At 49.7% G+C, this 21,694-nt stretch overlaps 1 protein-coding gene across 5 annotated transcripts in view; it reads left to right on the plus strand.

Moving 5' to 3' along the window:
- LOC144144358 (pleckstrin homology domain-containing family G member 5-like) overlaps positions 1 to 21,694 on the plus strand; it is a 609,370-nt gene that overhangs the window by 55,315 nt on the left and 532,361 nt on the right. For 4 of the 5 annotated variants that reach the window (XM_077675777.1, XM_077675773.1, XM_077675771.1 and 1 more), the window contains exons 2-3: positions 89 to 148; positions 8,892 to 9,007. In XM_077675777.1, the coding sequence (XP_077531903.1) occupies positions 89 to 148; positions 8,892 to 9,007 (176 nt within the window). Of the gene's footprint in view, positions 1 to 88; positions 149 to 7,570; positions 7,694 to 8,891; positions 9,008 to 21,694 lie in introns of those variants that run through there. The other variant, XM_077675778.1, reaches the window with a different exon arrangement.

A 21,694-nucleotide genomic window follows, 5' to 3' on the forward strand; every position in this document is an offset into this window, starting at 1 on the left:
AACTAGACATCATGAAGCGCATCCACAGAGCATTACCAAATGCACGGCTTTCAACCCTTCTGATGTTCGTGTGTTTTCTGTATTCCAGGCCAAGAGACCGGGCCTCGAAAGCGGTTGGCGCTGTTCCACATACGACAGAGGAGCTGCGGTGAGTGTCGTCGTCTTGACCCATTTCTTATCTGCGAGCGTATTGACTCTCGATGAAAAACGACAAACAGTGCAACAACTTAACTGGACGTCAAAAGACACAACGACATCCCGCCGAGTTCCACTAATTACGGCTGTCGGCATGCCCTCCATTATGGGCAGGCTGTTTCACTCTCCCCAATGTTATTCCTGAGTTTTGTAATGAAACGAAGTACCTTGAATATTTCTCCCATTATTTTAACCTGCGAAGTTTGGCAGCTTCTGTTCTTCGTGCCAATTTAAACAACTTTGGAAATTTAAACTTTGGAAACCGAAGACGCAGAACCAATTACGAGGAAGCGACCTGCGCCAAATGTTTCTTCCAAACTCTAGACAGACTCCCACATTTCGCGCTTGTTTCCTTTACTTTCTCCTTATGAAGGTTTAATTTGGTTATTTTACGGGGCATTTCATAGACTCTGCGCCGTATTTTTTTTCCTTGTCCCGTAAAGCTCACCGAAGCAAACACCTTGAAGGGGCGCTCAAGGGTGGCTCGCAGGGAAAGAGCTCTTTCGTCGAAGCGGGAAGTGCTCGTGGCCGACGAAACTTGGCGCAATCGCGACTGCGCTTGGCCCTCTGCTCGGCTGAGCTCTGGTAATCGTTTTTCCCTGCGCGGCTCACTCCACACCCACGCGTCGAGAAAATGGCGCCGTCTGAAACGCGGCAAATTCGCGCGCCCCTAACGAAACGAGTACGCCCGTACATCCATTATCGCCCTTTTCCCCTTCTCAGGGGTAAAAAAAAAAAGAAAAAAAAAATGAACGAAAACGGGCTTCTGCAAAACACCTTAAGATCCTGGCGCCAGCCAACCAACCTTGAATATTACTCCGATAAACACTGAGCTTGTCTCGCCGTTTACCTCGTTGGTGTAAGCCGTGCTTCGTAGTTATCGTTACCACGTGTATTGCGGCTGTATTGGTATAGGACGCGTGGTGGATGGATGCAAAGTTACTTTCTCAGAGCAGTAAAATTGCATTACCAGTTATTTTTGCCAGAACTGCTTACATTACATTGCATTTTATTACATTGCATTACAAATTAGTTGTCCACCGGGTCGCCATTTTCACTACGCCTACACGCGATGCCCCTGCAGGCAAGCCATCCTCCCTCCTGCAATACAGGGATATTGCCCTGCACTACCGCCTTCTCCGCCGCCGATACCCACCCCCGCACCCACACCTCTCTCCGGAGGCGAGCCACATGCTGCGCATCCTACAAACATACACCTTCCCACACAGAACACAATTGATGCACAGTCATCAACACCTCTTTACTGACCCTACCTGTCCAGCCTGCGGGGCACTCGACACTCACTACCATTCCCTCTGCGAATGCCCCGCAGACCCGTACCCCCCCCCCCCCCCCCCCCGTTCCCTCCCCTCACCACTGGGAGCAGATGTTGCGTGACCCGGGGGAGTCAGGCCAAGTCCTGACCACCTCCCGGGCCCTGGCGGTCGCGGCGGCCCTACGGGCCTCCTCCACCCCCAACACCTGATCCCGATGGACGAAAAATCGTATTCCTTCCTTCCTAAAAAATATTTACATTCTGAATGCAATTAGTTTTTCAAAGTAATAAAATTACCTTTCAATTACTATTCAGTTTTCTCGCGAAAAACAAAACATAATGCGCGATTCAATGCCTGTAAAACATCTGGATCTTTTTATTACACCGAAACAGCAACTGAGCATCGAGGGAGGGAAAGAGGGACGTGGGTAAATGAATCGATCGATCTTAATGTATAACTAGAGAGATAACGGAAAAGAGAAAGAGGTGATGATATATATGGCCGGTCTCGGGTAGCCATCCGGCTTGAAAAATAGTGTTAAGCGTGAGTCCTGCGACCTTGTCTGTTGGCGGTGACGCACCGCAACGGGCTCGTTATATGGGAAGCGAGATATGATCTATAATAGCGTGCCCGCTACGCGCGCAATACCTGCGATAGCGTACGGAAGCGGAAACGTCGGCGGAAGCAGGAGAGCAATTAAAGGGAACAGGCACTCGCTCGTTTGCGTGCGTTCTGAAATAAAGGGGGCAGACAAAGGGGCAGAAAAGGAACAGTGTGCATGCGCCTATCGTGACGGGAAAAGCTTGCTGCTGAGGAGTCGGTCGCGAGGGGAGAAAACGTGACGCGCTGCAATCTGCACCGACGGAGCCCGCCGCCGCCGCCGATGGGAAGCAATTACGACCGGTCATGCGACGGAAGTCAATACTGTTCGATTCGCTCCCTTTTCGCCCTTCTACCTTTCCTGTGGAGGTCAACACCAGCCAAGTCTCAAGAACTGCCCGGCCTAAAGAGAGGGAAAGTGTGGGCCCGCAACTTTTCACTCTTTTATGATTTCTGTTATATTAAGGTCACAAAGAGAGACGGAACGTTTCGCTTTTTTTTTCACCTTTCTTCGCCGAAAAGTTCCGTTCATCGTCGGTTTTGTGCGTATTCCTCGGTTTGTTTTAAATTGCGCTTTGCACTGAGCCAGGACAAGTTCAATCTCTGTGACCGTAAAATTAGTTTCGGGCCCGGTGTCGATTCTTTGCTATTGCCTCGAGCACACTTGGAGGTGAGGTTCGACGCTCCCTGAATCCGTGAATGTGCTCGGTCTGAAGCGTTCTTCTTTGACCTTTCGTCAGTTTTTAACCTGTGTGGCGGGACTCCCGCCAGGCAGAAATGCACCGTGCAAAATCGTTATTATTGCGGCCATACTGACCTCCAATATCGTTTTCAATAGCCTCTAATCTCGCAAGCTTTACTGGAAAGGCGTCAGTTCCGGAAGTATAGTTGACTGACGTCCATTATATCGCACTCCGCGCTGATCGGGGCAACAGATTAAGAAAGGAAGGTGGCGTAAGGTAGCACCGCCATCTCTATTCTCCCCTCCTGTTCCTTGAGAGAACGAAGGAGGCGGTGCTACCTTACGTACACAACTTAACACATCGCCTGATAACCTGATAAGCTAACTCGCCCCATGGCACTGACGTTGTCTTCAGGGTCTAGAACAAACCCAAGGGGATTAGCGGATCTGTACATCGAAAGGTAATTAAGAGGTGCGTGCAGGAGCAATGGCAAATGCGCCGTGAAGCACAAAAACCGCTACGTTCAGTGCAAAAAAAAAAAAAAAATGCGTGAAGCGGAATGGGTAACCCGGTCGATGTACAAATGTGAGACTGCGCGAACATTCATGTACCAGTCTCTCTCTCTCTCTCTCTCTCTCTCTCTCTCTCTCTCTCATATCCTACTGTCGGCCGAATCAGCGAGTAGTAGAGATTTAGTCTGCTGGCTACCGAGGCCCCTACGGGCTGCGTGCCATCCTGCGCCTATTGATCCAGACCAACGTCCCATTCTTCACCGGTTTGAGGGGTCCCCTACACAGACGGGGAAGCATCAGCGGCGCTAAGCGGAATTGGGTGACACCGATCGTCGCCGGTTATTTTTCAAACCTCGTCACACACTGGTTTCCTCTTAGGCCGAAACGTCGTCGCGAATCTCGGTCAGGCTTACACACAGAGGCGATCGCGTAACTATACCGGCAGGCGCGGTCACGGCACATCAGCTCGGAAAAAATCTTGCACCCCTCCGTCTAACGACGACGATGGTTGAACGCGAAGCTTTCTCGTGATGGATTCTTTGGTTGGCCAGTCCCACACTGCGAGTATGCATGCTACTCTGCAGGTACGCACCACTTCTTTAGAATACCCAGAGCAATTCTTGGGTGTGCACTCCGTAGGCCTAACGTTCGGGCCTGCGGCGTTCGGGGTGTATACGGCGCGAAACACGATTACTTTCCACCGTGGTGACTGCACATTACTACTTGGTACCACCGTCCACTTTTGCGTCAGTAAATTCATATTTTGACGTAGTAACTGTATGCTCTGAAGGAATAGTTTGGATAAGAAGCGCGTCATCTACGTGGATGACAGCGAAATACTGTGGATCACTTGCTGCTTTTCTACTGCACAAGAAATACAACCACCCGCGGGCTGAGGTCGGACCTATCACCGTGTTGTCGGCAGTAGAGTGTTTCACATCCGGGCTGCAGAAGCGATCTTAAGAATCGGCCATCATAGCACTTTCTTGTGGTAGTGCTCCACGCGCCCTGTGGTAGTAGCCCGGTTCATAAAGATTTCAGATTTGAGAGTTCATGCGCTGATGGCTACACTTAAGCTATATATGCGATCCCAGATCAAGCCAGGTTCGCCTGCAGTTTTATAATGTGCGCCGAAATGCCGAAACATCGTACAGACGGGGGTTTCTGCGTTTAACCTTCGTCAGAATTACAGTCCGCCTTTCCTGGAACGAACAGACGGCGATCTTGTGGGTTTTAGCCTTAACGGTTTGGCGGTACGCCAGCGCCACAGATCCGATGAGCTGTCAGGTCTGTATATGTTTATTTTGGGTCTGTGAAAAGCCCCGCGGACACCTGAACACTTCCATTGTGTTGTGAATGCGAAAGCCTCAATGTTCAATAAGTGGACGCGTGAGACGGTTTACCTCCGCCTCGCATTGTCGACAGATGTCGTCCTCCTGCCCCCCCGAGACGCTTCCGCCTTTAGCCTCTCGAACGGCGTCGGTCTGCCCTCCGATCGAAGCTTTTTGTTCTTTCCTGCCACCTTGTGAAGGGAGAGTTGACGACGATGGTGAATTTCCCTGCCTGTCGACTACGTTCCTTGGCTCCATTGCTTCAACTGCGGTGCATTGGCGTGAGCGGCAACCTTTCGTGCTGTTGAACGCCTTTTAGCTGTGGAGCGCCTCGCGCTATGGAACGCTTCCCGGACACGTGGGTCAGAAGCCGTTGATTCACGGCCTTCGACGCCGGGCTGTTCGCGCAATTGGCCGTTTAATGCTTTGGCACGAATAAATTCTTCCACTTGACAGGGTCAGCGACCCAATGGCCGAAACAAGACTCGGGAAAGCAATCGATTAAGCCTCCGAACAGGAAGAACGAGCCAGGTGTGTAGAATGTTTGGCGCGACCATGGATGGCACGTGAAGTAATTCGGCGCCCTTTTTATACAAGTCACGCGGGTCGACCTGGTCGTAATTGTCAGGCATAAGGCATACTGAAACTGGGAAAATAATAAAATAGGATGGTTATAAAAAGCAACACATAGCGGTCAATGAAACGAGTTTGTCACACTGAAGATCACATTTATGTCCGGAACAAAATAATATTCGTCTACGGAAATGAAACGCACCAGTTCAGAATCCCTGCCGAACGAGTGCTGTCAGGCGTTCGTGTTCCGGAAAAAGAATCCTCACGTCGACGCGTTTCCCTTAGTTGCGCAGCCGCTACATTGCCGCATTTGCGGCAGCGGTTGGACCATACTGTCGGGCTGCGGTGGCGGCGCACCAGCGAATACTATCGACACGCGTTCAGTATAGAGCCACTCGGACGCAGTCCGATTCCGGTCCGCGGACGTCGGTAGCGATGCGGACAGGAATACGACTTTGCCGTCGTCGTCTCTCGAGGAGGCGATGGCTTCGTGACAGGAGGGAGCCTCCTTCCGTTCACGTTAAGCTTTGCTGATACGTCTTCTCTCCTCGTCGGAAGTCACCCCTTGTCGCCTCGTGTGTGCTTAGCCACTCGGGCGGCGATTCGTGAGCGCACGCTCCGAGTCCGCGGCGTAGCCGCCATCCCCGCCTAGTACGAAGAGGATACGTACAACGCATTCACGAGAGATGAATGTGTGTCCACTCGCCATACTTGCGAGGGCGAAACCATGCGGTGTCATGCGTGACCTTTTTTCTGCCCCTTCGTGTGTCTGGGCATTGGACGCGGGGGAGATACGAGATAAGGTGTTGAACTACGCCGAACTGCGTTGCACGCTGATGATCTGTACGACGGGCTGTTTGTTGTCGCTTAGTGCCCGATAGTATATATTTTCTCTGAGGAGGTAACGCGCTGGTAAGCTTGGGCACAATTCGCTTATTTTATGGCAGACCTTTCTCTTTTTGAAATATAAACATCATAAACGAGCTGAAGATAGCTTTGTCTGACTGGCTTTTTCAGCAGTAAAAAAATGATGCGTCATACTCACACTGCGAGACTGCATGTAAAGCAAAGCAGTTCGCAAACCAACAGACGCTCTGATGCGGGTATTCCACACTTTATTGGCGACCTGGGGTCGGCAACCAGCAGTCCGCGGGGCAATACAACGCGGCCCCCGGCATGACGTCAGAACCACCCCCTCCACCCCTAGCTGAAGGCCGACATGGCAGCTTATCTGGAATGGGGTTATACAGGAATAAGAAAAAATCGTTTCAGATGGAATTGTTCCCGATCCTCACACCAAACCGGATAATGTCTTCCCACTTCTCTCCGACTAAAGAACCGCCTCAAAATTTGTTGAAGGAAGCACGTGCATGCGTTCCGAACCGCCTTCGGTTTATATATTTCTTAATTGGCCGCTAGTTCGCGCAAATTTCGACCTTGGTCGTATTGTGCTGATGCCATGCGCGCGCGTACACAGGCAGTATTCCCCTTCCGTTATTCCGGTCGGTTCTAAACATTTGTAACCATAACAACATAACAAGGGTTGCACGGTACGGCTCAGGGACTTTTTTAAAGTGCGTCGTGCATTCCATTTCCCCCTCCCTTACTTTCCGGAAAACTCCTACTTTCTGGGAAACTTCTACGCGACCCTGTGTTTATCAACTACTAGACAACTACACCGTAACACATTTTACGAGCGGTCTCGGAAGAGCAGTGGAAGTTCTGGGGCCGTGCGAGCCTGCCTCTTTGTTCGACTGTGCATACGATTGAATCATTGCACAAAACAGTTATTCCACCCTCGCTTTTTATCCGGGTGGCCCGGAGTCTCTCCATAAAGGCTGTTCGTACATTTTTTTGCGGGCTCAGTGCTGCCAGTTGCTATGTGTGGAGGGTTTGGTTGCCGGCCGCGCCACGTGTACTTGACACAAATAATGGGAGCGTCGTAATGAATGCTTAATGATGCGTCCAGCAAAGCTCTATTTTAGCGAGTCAGAAGGGGGCACAGAAAGGGGAAATTGGAAATTCTTCCCGCCTCTACGGAGGACCTCAAGCGAAGTCGCTTTCAAAGGAGCTCCTAGGCTGTGAATTCGTCAGCAGAAAGACAGGGCCACCTGGCCCCAGGGGAGGCCCAGGTTCCGACTGCTCGCCGTGGAGACGAAGCAGCAGCAGCAGCAGCAGCAGCAGCAGAGGCCGCCGCCAGACCGACTGCAGCAACAGCCACCGCGCCGCTCAGTGCGGCGACTGCGGTCGAGTTATGGCCGTGCTTTATGTGCAGCTTTTGGAAGATGCAACAACAAACGACGCCTGCAGGCTTTGCGGCGGCATGTTCTTGCGGCGGCGTCCCGCCAGTCGCCCTTTGCGCTAGCTCTTGGAAACGCAGCAAGTGAGCGGTTAGCGTCGTGCCAAGTCCCTGCGCAGCACCTGCCGCGGAGGACTGTGAAAGACCGTGTTTTGGACCTCTCCAAGAGCCGTTTGAGAGCTTTAAGAAAGGCTTCTAGGAAATTGTGGGTGTGCCGCAACTGGTGAGCAGGCAAAGGGTTTCGATGGGGGGCCGTGCACGAACGTTTCCTCTGCGAGTTAAGACGCATTCTTAAAGTGTACTCTCTTTGTGCCTTTATTATCTCCCGAATGCTGGGCATTTATAATACCACGTCGTCTTATTAGTCGATGTTTTCGAAATCTGAGCTTGTGCTCACTATTCAAAGTTTATCCAAAGTATGTGCCTTCATCAGACGCCCGTACGAACAGATCAGCAACAGAACACACCTGTCATAATACAGCATCCCCGAAATCTCTTGGATATACATGGTTGTTACCAAAGCCGAGCAGGTTTATTGAAACTCCACAGAGGTATCAGCAGTGGTTTTATTTCAGGGCTTGTCTCGAATAATAGGCATTGTGGCTTCTAAAGCTTTAATTTTCACGCCATTTTGCTAATTTAATATATTTGCTGGCAGACAGTTGCTGTAAAAGCTTAGCAGGTTTGCTTAAACTTCGCAGAGATTTAGTTCGAACTATTCGTTTGATTTCAGAGCTGGGCCCGCTTGCTCGAAGCCCAATAAAATCAACTAGATCGCAGTATAATATTACTGACATAATAATTCTGGGTCTTTACTTCCATAGGCTACTATACGCCTTCCGGAAACTTATAAAACAGCGAATGGTTCTCTAAATAAGAATGCGACAAGACTGCGAACTATCCTGCCCAGACCAGTCTTGTTCGCAAACTTATGCTGACTTGGTCGGCCATTTCATCGTTAAGGCCGACCAGATAACAGCACAGTTTATAAAGCACGCGTACCTTACACGAATGCCGTTGACTGAAGCGCTGACATACACCGACACTGAATGGCGTATGCTTTGAAATCCCCCATTGCACCAAAACTCGGGGTGGGGAAAAACCGACTAGAACTTTTTTTCTTTCTGAAACTTTTACTTCCTTTGCGCGACGGCTCCTACAACGGAAAACTAATATTAGATAAACATGTTCAACTAACCTAAAACCATTTGTAACTCAAATCAAGCGTTCGTGTCGTGTCACTGCCTCGTGAATGCATGCGCTGGAAGACGCATGCTCTACAATAATATCGTTTAAATAATACTGTATTCTGTAACAGGGATGAGTGGATTCGCAACTCTAGCGGAAATATGTGCGTAGCTGTGGTTTCAGCGACCACGAAGTGTATGTCACAGCGACGGCTCTTCTCTTTCCCGGTGCAGACAACGGCTGGTCGTCTTCAGTGCCGTCTCCCGACGACCCCACGATGATGATGGCGCCAATCTACGAAAAGCCTCGGTCGGCCACCCTGCCGCCCCTGCACACGTCGCCGGCAAACGTGAGTGCTTCCCTGGGTTCTCCTTCCTACCGACGCGTTAAAACTCGCCGTCTGCAGTTTCTTCAGCCGGCCCTGAACGATTCCAGTATTGCTACGCTTCTGTGGCAGCCACCATTTTTATCGCAATTGCTGCCTACGCCAGCACATCTTTGTGACTTCACGCACTCTGGGTAGCGCAGTTGAAGCGGCCGGGTGGCGAGAGCAGCTGAGAACAATGCGCACATAAAAGTAGTCCGCTGCATCCCTTTTGCCATTTGTCGATGCCCGTTGCAGCTATCGCATTAAGCACGACACGAAGTTTCTGAAGCGGGACGTTTCCGACCACTCGGCTGCAGGCGCTGTTGCCCCGAGCCACGTCACTGAGCGAAGAAATTGGAAGGAGCAGCAGTAGTTAAGATTCATTGGAACAAAGGGGAAAGGGTGGTGGTGTCCACGATCCTGACCGGGTCGACCCGATGGCCCGAGAAACCAGGACCCTCTGGCGGGCCCTGTGGTAGACCGGGCTGGTCAGGGGGGCAGGAGTACACGAGGTAGAATGTGGTGAGGGGGGTGTCGCAGTGTCGGTTTTGGCAGGAGTAGATAGTGGGTGCGACCTGGTGGAAGGTGGCGTGGTTGTAATAGGTACCGGTCTGAAGGCCACGATAGATGATGGTTTGCTGGTTGGGGGTGTGGTGGGCGTAGACGCGGTGGTAAGCCTGTAGTGAGACAGAAGGGCGTCGTACGTATTATCGAGGGGAATTTGGAGGACGTGGGCGTCTTCGCAGAGTAGTGGGGTCACCTGACCATCGGTACGGAATGCGCGGGAGTGCAGTCCCCGGAAGGCCGGAGAGGCCGGGAGTCCAGCTTATCGGCATGGTGGTCTCGTCGGGTAGACGTTGGAGTAGAAGGATGGCCTGCGGTGGGGCTGCGCGAGCTTGTAGAGACGGCACGCCTGCTGGGAGTCAGAGACTATAGTGATGTGGGGAAGGTGGCGCGGGTGGTGGCTGCGAAGGCGATCGCCAGAGCTTCTGCCGTCTGTATTTTGTTGGCGTGCGTGGTGGCGGTCCTGGAGACTTGGCCGGCGTGATTTAAGGGTGACCAAAGTTGAGCGTCGGGTGCAGGAGCCATAGGCAAATTCTAGTTCACTCTAACGTGAGTTTACGGACCTGCGGGTCATTCCCTAGCTTCTTCGTGAGAGGGCGGTCTTGGTTGGAGGTGGGATGCATATGTATCGGTGTGGGGGAGACGTGGATGCGGGACGTGAGGGTAGTTGGGAGACGCTATAGGTCTTTATTTGGCGGAGTAGGGTAGCCCAGCGCGTGGAGAACGGCTTGGCCAGTTGGCGTCAGTGTGAGGCGTTGTAGTTGGAGGATTCTACGAGCCTCCATGAGCTCTGCCAGAACGTTGTGTAGCCCTTAATTGTTTGAGTAGTTTGTCTTTAGAGGTGTAGATGGGGAGGCTGAGAGCCGTTTTGTGGACTTTACGAATGAGGGCTTCTATATTTGCGGTTTCGATCTTGTGTTCGGAGGTTTAGGTACAGTGTGGCGTAGGTGATTTCGCTGATCAGGAGGGTGATATTGCCCGTCTCCGGGTTCACCGATGTGTGGGTAGGCGCTTTGGTGGGGCCACGTCGCGTCCAAATGGCATCCAGTCTCGTTATCGGATTCAATTCGACAAATTTACTGAGGGGCTTCATTCTGTTTGGTGGTCGTGGCAGTCAGAAGTGGCGACCAAGGGTTTTGGGAAACAGTTTTAAGCGAAGCTTATGTAGCTGGGTTTTCATGTAGTTTTGATGTCCTAGAACAGAAAATCTTCAGGGTCCATGTGTCTTTGAAGCGCGAGAAGTTGGGAAAACGAAGGTCCTGGCGCTACACGCGCTCATAAGCGAGCTAAAGCGGAAGTCTTGCCCTGTTAATTCATATTGCTGATGAGACACACCACTGGAAAATACGCAACACAACAGGAGAGACAATGCACAAGGACAGTCACCGAAGTCGCGCTCCTTTCAAAGCATGATTTCAAGCTCGAGTTTATACGCCTGCTCACGTGGATATACATCTTGGGTATATTAGTTATAATAAGCGCCATTTGCAGCATCAAAATATAACTTAAACTTCAAACTCATACGCCTCCTCATTTGGATATGCAATTTGAGTGGAATAGGTGTCGATACCATTGTTAAGATCAGTATAGTCGAAATAGAAGTGTGTGCGCGCACGTATCCGTATTTTTTAGAGATGACCGCAGTCCACCCTCAAGAAAAATAAAATTTGCCCATATCGATCACCCAAATTCCTCGTCACCTCTATGTCGCGTGCTGAAAAACTTCGCTGGCCATCCGCCTTCACAGGGCGGAATGGCGCATTATTTTTTGTGTATGTGTGTGTGTGAGGGCGAGCACCCATAATATCTCTACAAGGAGGCCAAGGCTCCGAGGCACCACTCGTCTGATGCTGTCTTGCCCTGCGCGAAATGTTAGGTGGAGCCCTTGTCAACAAAGTTCATGAAGAATATAAATTAGCACGTTCTTTTGATTGACTGCTGGAGTTCGATGGGGTTACATTGAGTTAATAAATTAAGGATGGTTTCAAAGGGAAAATACTACTGTGTGATTCCCTTACAAACCAAATTACAATCGGAGCAAAAATAGCTGAAGAACAATTGGAGGTTGGACGCGTTCATCACACCAGTACATACTGTCTGGGTCCCAGGGCGCTGCATTCTTATCTGGGGGGAAGACACCTGTCTTCTCGCCGGAACAAAAATAAAGGATATTAGGACATGAGTAGGGAGTGAAGAGATGATGGTTCTTTATTGTAAGAACATCCAGGGAACCACAACGGGACAAAATGACGAGCCCCCTTTTTTTACAGCGTAACTGAAGTCTGAAAGGCAAAAACCAAGCCTTTCTCAATGATCTGGTTTAGCGGCACTACTGCGTGAATAAAACTAACAGTTATTTTTACTTTTTTTTTCTTCCTACTCTAGTTACCCAATTTATAAAAACAGGTGATTCCCGATGCTAAAGAAGTGCATTGGAAATGCGATCTTGGCTCAGCGTCATAGCCGCCGAGCTACTCTCGCAACCGTACATTTCTAGTATGGTTGTGCAGTTTGCAGTCGCAGTACTTGAACGTATCGTGATTCCGCTTTCGTTGATAACCACCGACGTTTACGCTGTCCCGCTAGAATGGTGTATAACTCCAAGAGCATTTACTCGCAACAGGGGCAGATTATATGATCATCCGACATCGCTTCCTTTCAACCGGCGGGGATGACTGCTTCGTTTCAAAGTCCTTAAAACGCGTGCGGCGCAAGAAAAGCAAGGAATCAAAGGGGTAGCTGGTTGGGGAACCGGTGTGTCGCTGCTTTTGCTCTTTTGGAGTCCCCTTAGTGCTTTCGTAGTTTCTTGTCTCGGGGCCGATACAGCGGCGTCACTGAGACAAACAGTTCCGATCTCCATGGGCGTTCCGGTCGGGGTGGACCCGAGTACGTGACCAAAATATCGGCCCCGATCAAGAACGGGGCTCTGCTCTCCTCTCGCCCGAGGCAATCACCGCCCAGATGGGAATGCCCGTCAACCTGGCCGTTTAGTTCTCGCCACCCCCCCCCCCCCCCCCTTTTTCAGTGGATCGGACAGTTTATTTCAATAACTCCATCACTCACGCAACACTCAGTTTTGACGAAAGAGAAGGACACATTTCAGTGACTTGTCAACCGACGGCGATATTGGGAGGACCTTTGCTGAGTAAGGGTTGTTGGACTGCACTCGCTCGCGCTCCGCTAGTGCTAAGGGCAGCTGAGCTCTTTACAAGGCGCGCATTAATCTGCCTTCTGCACGGCGAGCAGGTTGCGTTCCTTTTCCTGTTTTTTTTTTCCGGCACGTGCGAGGGCACTTGTCGCAGTGCCCTACTGTCCTTTATACGAGCCACTATACACTGACGTGGTAAGTACAGATGTGGTTATTCTTAATGCTTTTAAGCCCCTCGAAGTGACGCTGTTAGATGCGAGGCCTTGTGTTCTTGGGCTAGGAACATGCCCGTGTATCTGAAAGGACTTTTAACTTGCCCGTAGGACAGCTTTCCTTCCTGTGTGTCCTGTTATTATGGCAACAGAACATCTGATCTTTGGGCACACGGCGCATGGGTTCCTCTGACCTCTTCAGTATTCACCAAACCTCTTTCTCCTTTTCTCTCTGTTTCTGTAGGAGTCACTATAGTCAAATAATTTTATGCTCGCACGTAGCTTATTTTGCGTCACCAATTGTTAGAAGAACAAATCACGTAGAATAAATTGTTAAGCATACATGACGGGGCCTCGACACTTCAATGTTCTTAACAGAAGCGTACATTTTTTTGGAACGTCTGTAGCAAACGTTGCGTCCTATATGTTGCATTCGACAGTGAAAATGGACCGTGGACCACAGGGCCGACACAATGCCTAGAGAATTACCCTGCAGATATTCGGGCAATGATTGAGTAACTGGGAAAATTTGCTTGATGGAAAGAAAAATAGCCTATGTCACTGAGTTAACGTTGCGAACGCTGATGTTAGCAGTGAAGCTGCCTGGCGCTTCCTAATCGCAAGGCTCAGCTTCATAAAACTCCTCAAAGCCAGCACATCGCTTCTCGAGGTAGCGCCAATTCATTTTTCACGTGTTCCACTGCTCGCGCCATCTACTGGAGCCTTTCGTTACTTTTGAACTTGGAACACTACCACGAGGGGGCACCGCGAGCGTTTTTTGTTGTTTCACGACGTATTTTTGCGTATGCTATACCCAAAAATCAAGCAGCCATGCATTTTTTTAATTTTAAAGAGCAATGCAAATATCACTTGTCTGTTGATGTCTTGCCACAAATACGATTCACGTTTTTCTTTTTTTTTGCTCAACAACGCTTTCAAGTATAAACACTCCCACCAGATTAAGTAGTTTAGAAAGGCTTTGCCTATTTAAACGTGGCGAAGTTTTGTACATATCAATACTAGCAATGTGTAGGTGGTGTTCATTGAAAAGTTTAGCTGTCAATTTCTTCGTATGGCGACACTGAAATGGCCACGGACATGGCCGAAGCGCCACAGACATGGCGCTGCTTCTGCCACTGCGGCCGCACGCCGAAGAAAAATATAACACCGGCGTGCGTCGCCTGCTCCGTTTCAACCCGATTTAAACGGTGGGGTCAACAGAGTTGTTATTAATCGCACTGATATTTGAGTCGAGGCATTACTTTGCGTCTGGCGGGCTAGAGCTTGGAATGTCCAACACATATTATGCACTTAGCACGGACAAGTGCCGCCATCCCCGCGGAGCCCGACGTAACCAGTGACGGCGCACTCACATGGTTGCCTGCACGTGCGCCTCGCTATTGAATACAGGCAATAGCTTGCTGCCTGTGTGCTTTGCGCTTGCACTCCTCTCCGCTAGCCTATGCCCTCTTACCGCATTTAGTGCTATGAAAGCCTCGGCAAAGAAGAGCTTCGCCGTTGAAAGTTAGTTTGTTCCTTTTCTGAAACAATGTAGGCTCCGGACAGCGCGCAGAGGGCGACACGGAGCTCGCGACACCCAGCGCCATCTTCGGGAGATATGCGCAACACTGGGTCGGTCCCCGCAAGCCGGTACGCTGCTAGCTCGGGGGCGCTCTTCTTTTTGCAGCGCGGATTAAGCATATTAGTCGCCCCTTTTGGGCCTAAAACGAAGTAAGTGATTGTAAAGTAATCCTGCCACATAGTGCATGGGAATGGAGAAGGATTTATTCGGTTAAACTCGCGTATAGGCCGCATAGGAGTAATGCCCAGAAGAGAAACGCTTGTACAGCCTGCCTACGGGGCAAAACCTTCCTTAAGATCAGCATGTTTCGCTTCAACAGAAAACGTAATTGATATTGTTCAATTCACAAAAGAGGAGGCTTTGTCTGCACATATATCAGACGTTGTGCGATGTTCCCGCGCGGGGTATTCCATCCATGTGAGTGCACTTGCATGCGACTGCAGAACTACTAACTGGACTACATGGAAGTTACATATAGGTCTTTGATTCAAATGTGAGGCCCCATACACGTAACAGTATGAAATTCACGGTTGTTGAGGTATAGCGAAAGTGTGGACGTTAATTCTCGGCGAAGCCCGCTTCGCCGAGAAACTTTTGGGCTTCCAGTTGTAGCGCAGTGCGTTAGTTGCATACATGTGAACACGCCCCCAAAAAAGAAACTCTTCACGAGAAGGCTATCACAAGAAATTCCTTTGGGCAGGGGTGGGATGGGGAAGGGTTAAGCAGAACATCTAATAGGCGTATCAGAATAAATTACGGAATATTCATATTCGGGTATTTTTTTCTCTCCACGCCAACGGGTTCGGCAGGAGACCTCCGCAGGAAGGAATAGTAGCGCTTTTATTACCGTCAACACCTTTACAACAAAACTCACGGGAGAAAAATTTAGTTCCCTGAGTACACCTTTCACTGGTCCAGAGTGACCGCAATCACAACGGACGGAATAAATAAAGTTTGTCCTACTCCTGCTCCTCCCCGAACGCAAACTTTTTTTTCCTGTGTCCATATTGTTCCAACTTTTATTGCGGTGCGTCTTAGCTCTATTTTTCTTTGCTTTTCAGTGGCTTATACAACAATTTTATTGTTACTTTTGCAAGAAGAAGCGGTGATTTTATGCTATCCAAAAGCTCGCGAAACATTTGGAAACATTAACGCCTATAAGTGTCCGCGCCCCATATGTGGTTATATGTATTTAATTCGGCGGTATAAGCACGTGGAATATTAGCTGAAGCAGAGTAGAACCGCTGGGGGATAAAACTATAGTGCTATAACTGTGCTTGGGGGCCCTCTTTGTTGCCAAATTCAGAGCGCACTTATGTGTATTGACCACCTGCTAACCAGCCTACTAACAAGCTGATCGTACAGCACGGCAGCATGTAATCCGCTCGCTTAATGCGGGCCTTTCAAGATTCAGTAACCATGCTCGGTATCTGCATGATGATGAATAAACTTTATTGGAGACCAGGTGCTGATGTTACACACAAAACACAAGTTAGCCTGAATGGGAGTTTCTTGGCTGGAATACGTCTTTTAAACTCCTCACGACAGGCGGCCTGCTCCCACGTGTGGTAGTATGATGGTGGAAAAACTGCCAGTTTACACCGGGGGCCACAAGCCGTCGTAAATAAGCGCATTTACCACGGTTGTACCTCTTCACAAAACCCAGTACCTGGCTGTGATTACTGCGTTTGTCCTAATGGGAGTATTAAAAACTCCCACGCCACCTCCATTTCCTTCTCTATCTCCTTCACCCCTTCCTCCTCTACGCGTCCTTACAAAATGGCTGCCAGTTGGTGTCGTGTGTCGTGTGAGCTTCAGCGTCCCCGAAAATTTATTGCCAGTGTGAACTTGCGGCCGGACGAACGGATGTGAAGTGCTTCCCAACAACCGAAGCTCGTTGCGAACATTGTGGAACCAACCTGGACTGACTGCGACAGACTACAACGTCGCCTCCGTGTCACCGACCTTCGAGCCGACGCGAGGCCTAAATGCAGTGATCGCTGAGAGTGGCTCGTTAAAAAGAACGCGGTTGTGCCTCTGCGAGGTGGTTGAAGGTAAGATTTTCACGTTTTTTATTGTAGGCAACATTTTGGGAGACTTGTGCCCCTTCTAGCGTCAAATAAACTCAACGTGTTTCCCGCGCCACTGCACGGGCGATTCTCCGCCACTGGAGGTGAGCGTTGTGCGTGAAAGACGGCACCATGCCCGGAACGTCATTGGGGAGGCCGAACGGTGTGAAAGCAATGCGTATTTGCGCGGGTCTCGAGCAGAACACTCACTCATTCACACTTGCAAGCAGAATGAAAACTGTCCGAACTCTGGACGGCTGTTAGGTGTTTTTGTTAGGCTGTCTGTGGCTTACTGGCAAGCGAGGGTGAAGTTGGCCGGTCAAACGTCGCAGGGCGGACGCTTTTCTTGAGAAGTAGGTGTGGTGCCAGCCGCGCCTGCTACGAGGAGGGTGACTGCCGCGTGCCGCCGGCGATTAATTGCTTTCACTGGAAAGGGAGAAGGTGGGGGCCCCGTGGGAGCTCTCCGTACGCTAGGCGCGTGTAACTATAACCAGCAAACGTCATTCGAGGGAGCATTCTGTAGAGTCGACAGACGACTGCTTATTATTATTATTTTTTTTTTTTGAAGAGGGGCACGCGCAGGCGTCACACCGACCGAAATTTTTCCTTAACTTTGAGTGAGGGGAGAGAGGGGCAGTGCGGGTGGTAAAACCTGAAGCTCGTTCCCAGAACACTACACGCAAGGAAAAGAGGGAAAGGAAGCATTTTGAGAAGTTGGTCGCGAAAGGGTCGCGCACCTTTTTGAACAGCAGAACACTTCGTTTTGACGAACTAGTGAGCGCAGGTGTCTCGGACAGAAGTGCAATTTTGCGTAGCTTTAGCCAAACATTCAGACATTATGGAAAGTTGGACACAAGAGTGACAAGTTCAGCGTCTTTACAGTGCCGTTTCATTTTTTTTTTCAGGTCAGATGCCCAATATGCTTATGTATTTGTTACCGCAGATTTAAAGCGTTTTGCTATCCCTCTAATGAATGTGCTGCTGTGGCTTCCAAAAGAACGTGCCAGGGGGTGCGGCAACGTCAGCGTTTGGGAGGCAGGTGCAAACAAACAGCGCACCGACGACATGCTGACATCATTGTTTGCAAATGGCTTAATTTTTTTCGTTGAGGAGTGTTGTAGTAGATAAAGTTCTTACCAAGATACCTTGTGTTCTCGATGTAGGTGTTTTGTTGATTCAGTGTTTTTATTGTCTTATTAACGTGTTCACACGTATATCGTATTCATGTAATTTTTATGCAATAAATTGACTGTGCAGAAAACAAACTTTTCACGTTTCGCCATTCAACGTTTGAAGTGGAAAAAGACTAGAAATTACGTGATCCCCAACGAAAAATAAAAATGCGGCCTGTGCCCTTATTAAGAACTCCCAAATGCAGTAATTAATTCAACTGCAGCGCATATGTATGAAGCGCACAAAAACACACACAAAAAAAAAACCTCGAATGAAGGTCAACACTGCTCCCAATGCGCCCCCTGAAAACTCTCAGTTGGAGGAAACAATACACTCCCAATGGTACCCCTGGAAACTCCCGTTGTAGTGGCAGTAAAATGAAACTCCCATATGCTACTGAAAAAACTGCCGAAATAATGGGAGTAAGGCGAAACTCCCATTGGAAGGAGTTTTGAAAACTCCGAATTGGTACTGAGTTATGACACAAGCCATTTACTCCCATTCCGGCTTATTTGTGTTCTGTGTGTAGGGCACCCGCCCGGTGGGAGGCTTCCTTAGTCCGGGATGCCTTGGGCTATGCTGGCCATCCGTGCCCTCTCCACCAATCGTCGCTGGTGTGGAAGGTCGGAGCTGGTCAGCAGCTCCACCCACTGCTCTCGGTATCTGCAAAAAAAAAAAAAAAAAAACAGAGAAGAAGAATCCGCGGGAGAATGCAAAGCCTTGAACACATGCTTCCCAGTTGTGCTGGCCTACGGCTCGGCAGCGAGGGGACAGCATTTTATCAGTGCCCCGTTTTATTTGGAGGCTTCCCCCGACTATATAACATTTTGCATGACTTTGTTGCACTGTGTAATACATACAGGGGCAAATAAAGTTATAACAAACGTTTTTTCAAAGTTGCGTTCACTGGCGCTGAAGGCGGTCGGCGTGGCGGGACCGACCCAGAGTTGCGCGGGTCTGTCGCGGCTGGCGCTGCGCTCGCGCGGCAAACTTCGCTGTCCGGAGCCTATAGGAGACAAAACGAAGTGCCTCGGACATCATATAACTAATCTACGTAATGTGGTTGGTAGTGATTTGGTTTTAAACGCCATTGCAATGGGACTTTTTAATTTTCCGACATAGCCTGAGTGCTGTGCGTTTAAATTTAGCCTCGATAATATTTGCCAAATTCGCAGCGCCTTAGGTAAAGTTCCGAGCTAGGAAACTAGTCAGGAAGCTGGGTTACTCTCGGGAAGCGATTTCGCTGCATGCAGTTCCCCTCCTTTTCGATACTGATGACATATTCCTTGGCGGTGCGGCAGCTGTGTGCTCCGGTTACTTTCCATCGAAAACAGTGTCCTGCGCGGGTGTGTCGAGAGCAGCCCAGAACATGTGGGCTGGTCACTGCGTAGACTAGTTATGGCCAAAATCTAAATTTGTCACTCGTGACAAATTTGGATGCGAGGCCTATTAATTACACTGTTCTCTCCACCATGTTTCTTCACCAGCCACCCTCGAAGAAGTTATAAAGCGTGGTGAATAGGCCTCGTATCGGAAACAGCAGCACGTGGCTTCTCTACAGCCAGCTGCACGTGCGGGGCCCGCGTCCAGCTGACTGCAGCCACAACTTGTTTCTGTGGCCGTTTCTGTGGATTGTTCCTGTGGCCGTGACGACGGCGCACTCGCAACCTTGGCGGCGGCGGCGGCGGCGGCGAACCCATTTCCCTGGCGCGCGCTACGCTCCTGTCGGCGCCTCTCCCCAGAACGCTCCAGTGGTCACCGTTCGCCGAGCCGCGCTTTCCGCGGCCGCCATTGAGTCGCCAGGGCGCTTCCGCCGCGGCCGCAATTATGTCTCCGCTTCCTTCTTCTGTCGCCACGGAAAGAACGGCTGCAATGGGCAGGCAAGGAGAAAGCGCACACCCCGCTGGATGAGGCCCACAATCGCGGCCGCAATGTTTCGCCACCGTCGCTGGTAATGGATCGCTATGCATACACACCTCGCACGAACACCGTTCTCCGCACGCACCTCTGCAAATTAATTACGTTGGCTCCTCCGACGGGTCATCGGCCCGCTGTGTTCTTAGGCACTCGCGTGTTTGAGGTGCTCACGCAAGGTGTGAATGCCAGCTTCTTAATCTTTTCAACACTTATAAGTCAGTGAACCTACTGCTGTGATGCTATGATGTCAGTAGCGCAGATGACGCGCTCAAGAAAGATTTGCGGCAAAGCCAACAAAAGCAGCCATCCTGCTCCCGTCTTCTTTTTCTTCCTCTTCTCCTTCTTAATAATAATAATAATAATAATAATAATAATAATAATAATAATAATAATAATAATAATAATAATAATAATAATAATAATAATAATAATAATAATAAGCCTGCTCAGATCCACTGCAGGACGAAGGCCCCTCCCATATACCTCCAACTGCTCCTGTCCTGCGCAGCTCGAGTCCTCCACTGTTGGTCACCGAATTTGCTTATTTCATCCCTCCATCGTTTTATGGGCCTTCCCATCCTTCTATACCCGTCTCTTGGCATCCACTCTGTTACCCTAATTGTCCACCAATTGTCGGTTCGTCTTACTGCATGGCCAGCCCAAGTCCATTTCTTTTTCTTTACTTGAACTATGATGTCATCTATTCGAGTTTGTTTCCTTATCCATGAAGCTCGCTTCCTGTCCCTGAGTGTTACTCCTAACATTATCCGTTCCATGGCCCGTTGAGCCGACGTAAGTTTGCTTTGTAGCTGTTTAGTAAAGCGCCACGTTTCAGCTCTGTATGTCATCATCGGCCAGCATGCACTGGTAGTAGATTTTCCTTCTGAGTGACAGAGGCAGTTTTTCATTACTTTGGAGTGCTTGCCGAATGCTCCCCAGCCCATATACCTATTCTGCACTGGATTTCTCTCTCGTGGTTAGAGTCAGCACTAACCATCTGTCCAAGGTAGTTGTGTCCTTTTACTTCTTCTAGCGTTTCGCTGCGCCCCCCAAAATAGCGCTTGTGAAAGAGGCGGGGCACCGGAGTGCCTTCAGCCTTGAGCGCTCCCTGACCCAGCCGACGCCGGCTGGGCTATGAAAGACACCTGGCGCAGCCTGGTCGGCCTCAGAGTTCGACTGAGAAAGTGACCCCTGTGTCACGCTAGCTGTCGTCTATAGTTATTGCCACAACTGCGCCGTCATTGAGCGATAGTTGCGCAGTTTATGGCTATAGCATTGAGTAAAGTGGCGTAGCGGCCTACCGGCGCCACCTGAATAGCAGTGCGAGATTTACACGCTAAAAGCAGAGGTCTTGATATGAGCACAAAAGAGTAATTGATGTCGATTAGAGTGAAATCACAGGGCCGCCAAACCAAACACTCGCTGCAGGTTGCTCTTATGAGGGGGGAGGTTTTAATGTGCAGTAGTGATCACCTTAGCATCCTGCTCTGTATGGCTGTGAACATGATCGTATACACGCACATCACGTGATTGCGTATACACAGTGCCGCTGAACAGAAATCGCTTACATTTATGCACTGAGCTTCTGGTCGTAGAGGATTTGTTTTACTTTATTCCCCACACAGAACTTTTCGAAAGCGTGACTTCATGTATTGATGCCAGTGGCGCAATTTCCTTTCAGAACAGTATCGGCATGACTGTTGACAACTTTTTAACCTTGTTAGAGGCGTATCTTAAGAGCACACCTTAATATCATTTGACAATCATCCGTATCTGCAAAAAAAGGGTATTTACATTGGCTCATGCCTCGCCCCCATCCTATGTAATATATTTTTAGCAGAGATAGACCAGACATTAGAGTGTGTTCGTAGATCTCATTCTGTTTTAAAGGTTTTTAGATATGTTGATGATTTTGTACTTGTTTTTGGCAAACAGAGTTTCGTGATGCATCCTGTCTTAGTTAAATGTGTTTTAGAAGAGTTCAAGCGTCTTGCCAAAGGTCTG

Source organism: Haemaphysalis longicornis, unplaced genomic scaffold (genome assembly GCF_048455015.1).
Source record: "Haemaphysalis longicornis isolate Haplotype H1 unplaced genomic scaffold, Haemaphysalis longicornis Haplotype H1 scaffold_7, whole genome shotgun sequence".
In the NCBI taxonomy this organism is placed as follows: domain Eukaryota; kingdom Metazoa; phylum Arthropoda; class Arachnida; order Ixodida; family Ixodidae; genus Haemaphysalis; species Haemaphysalis longicornis.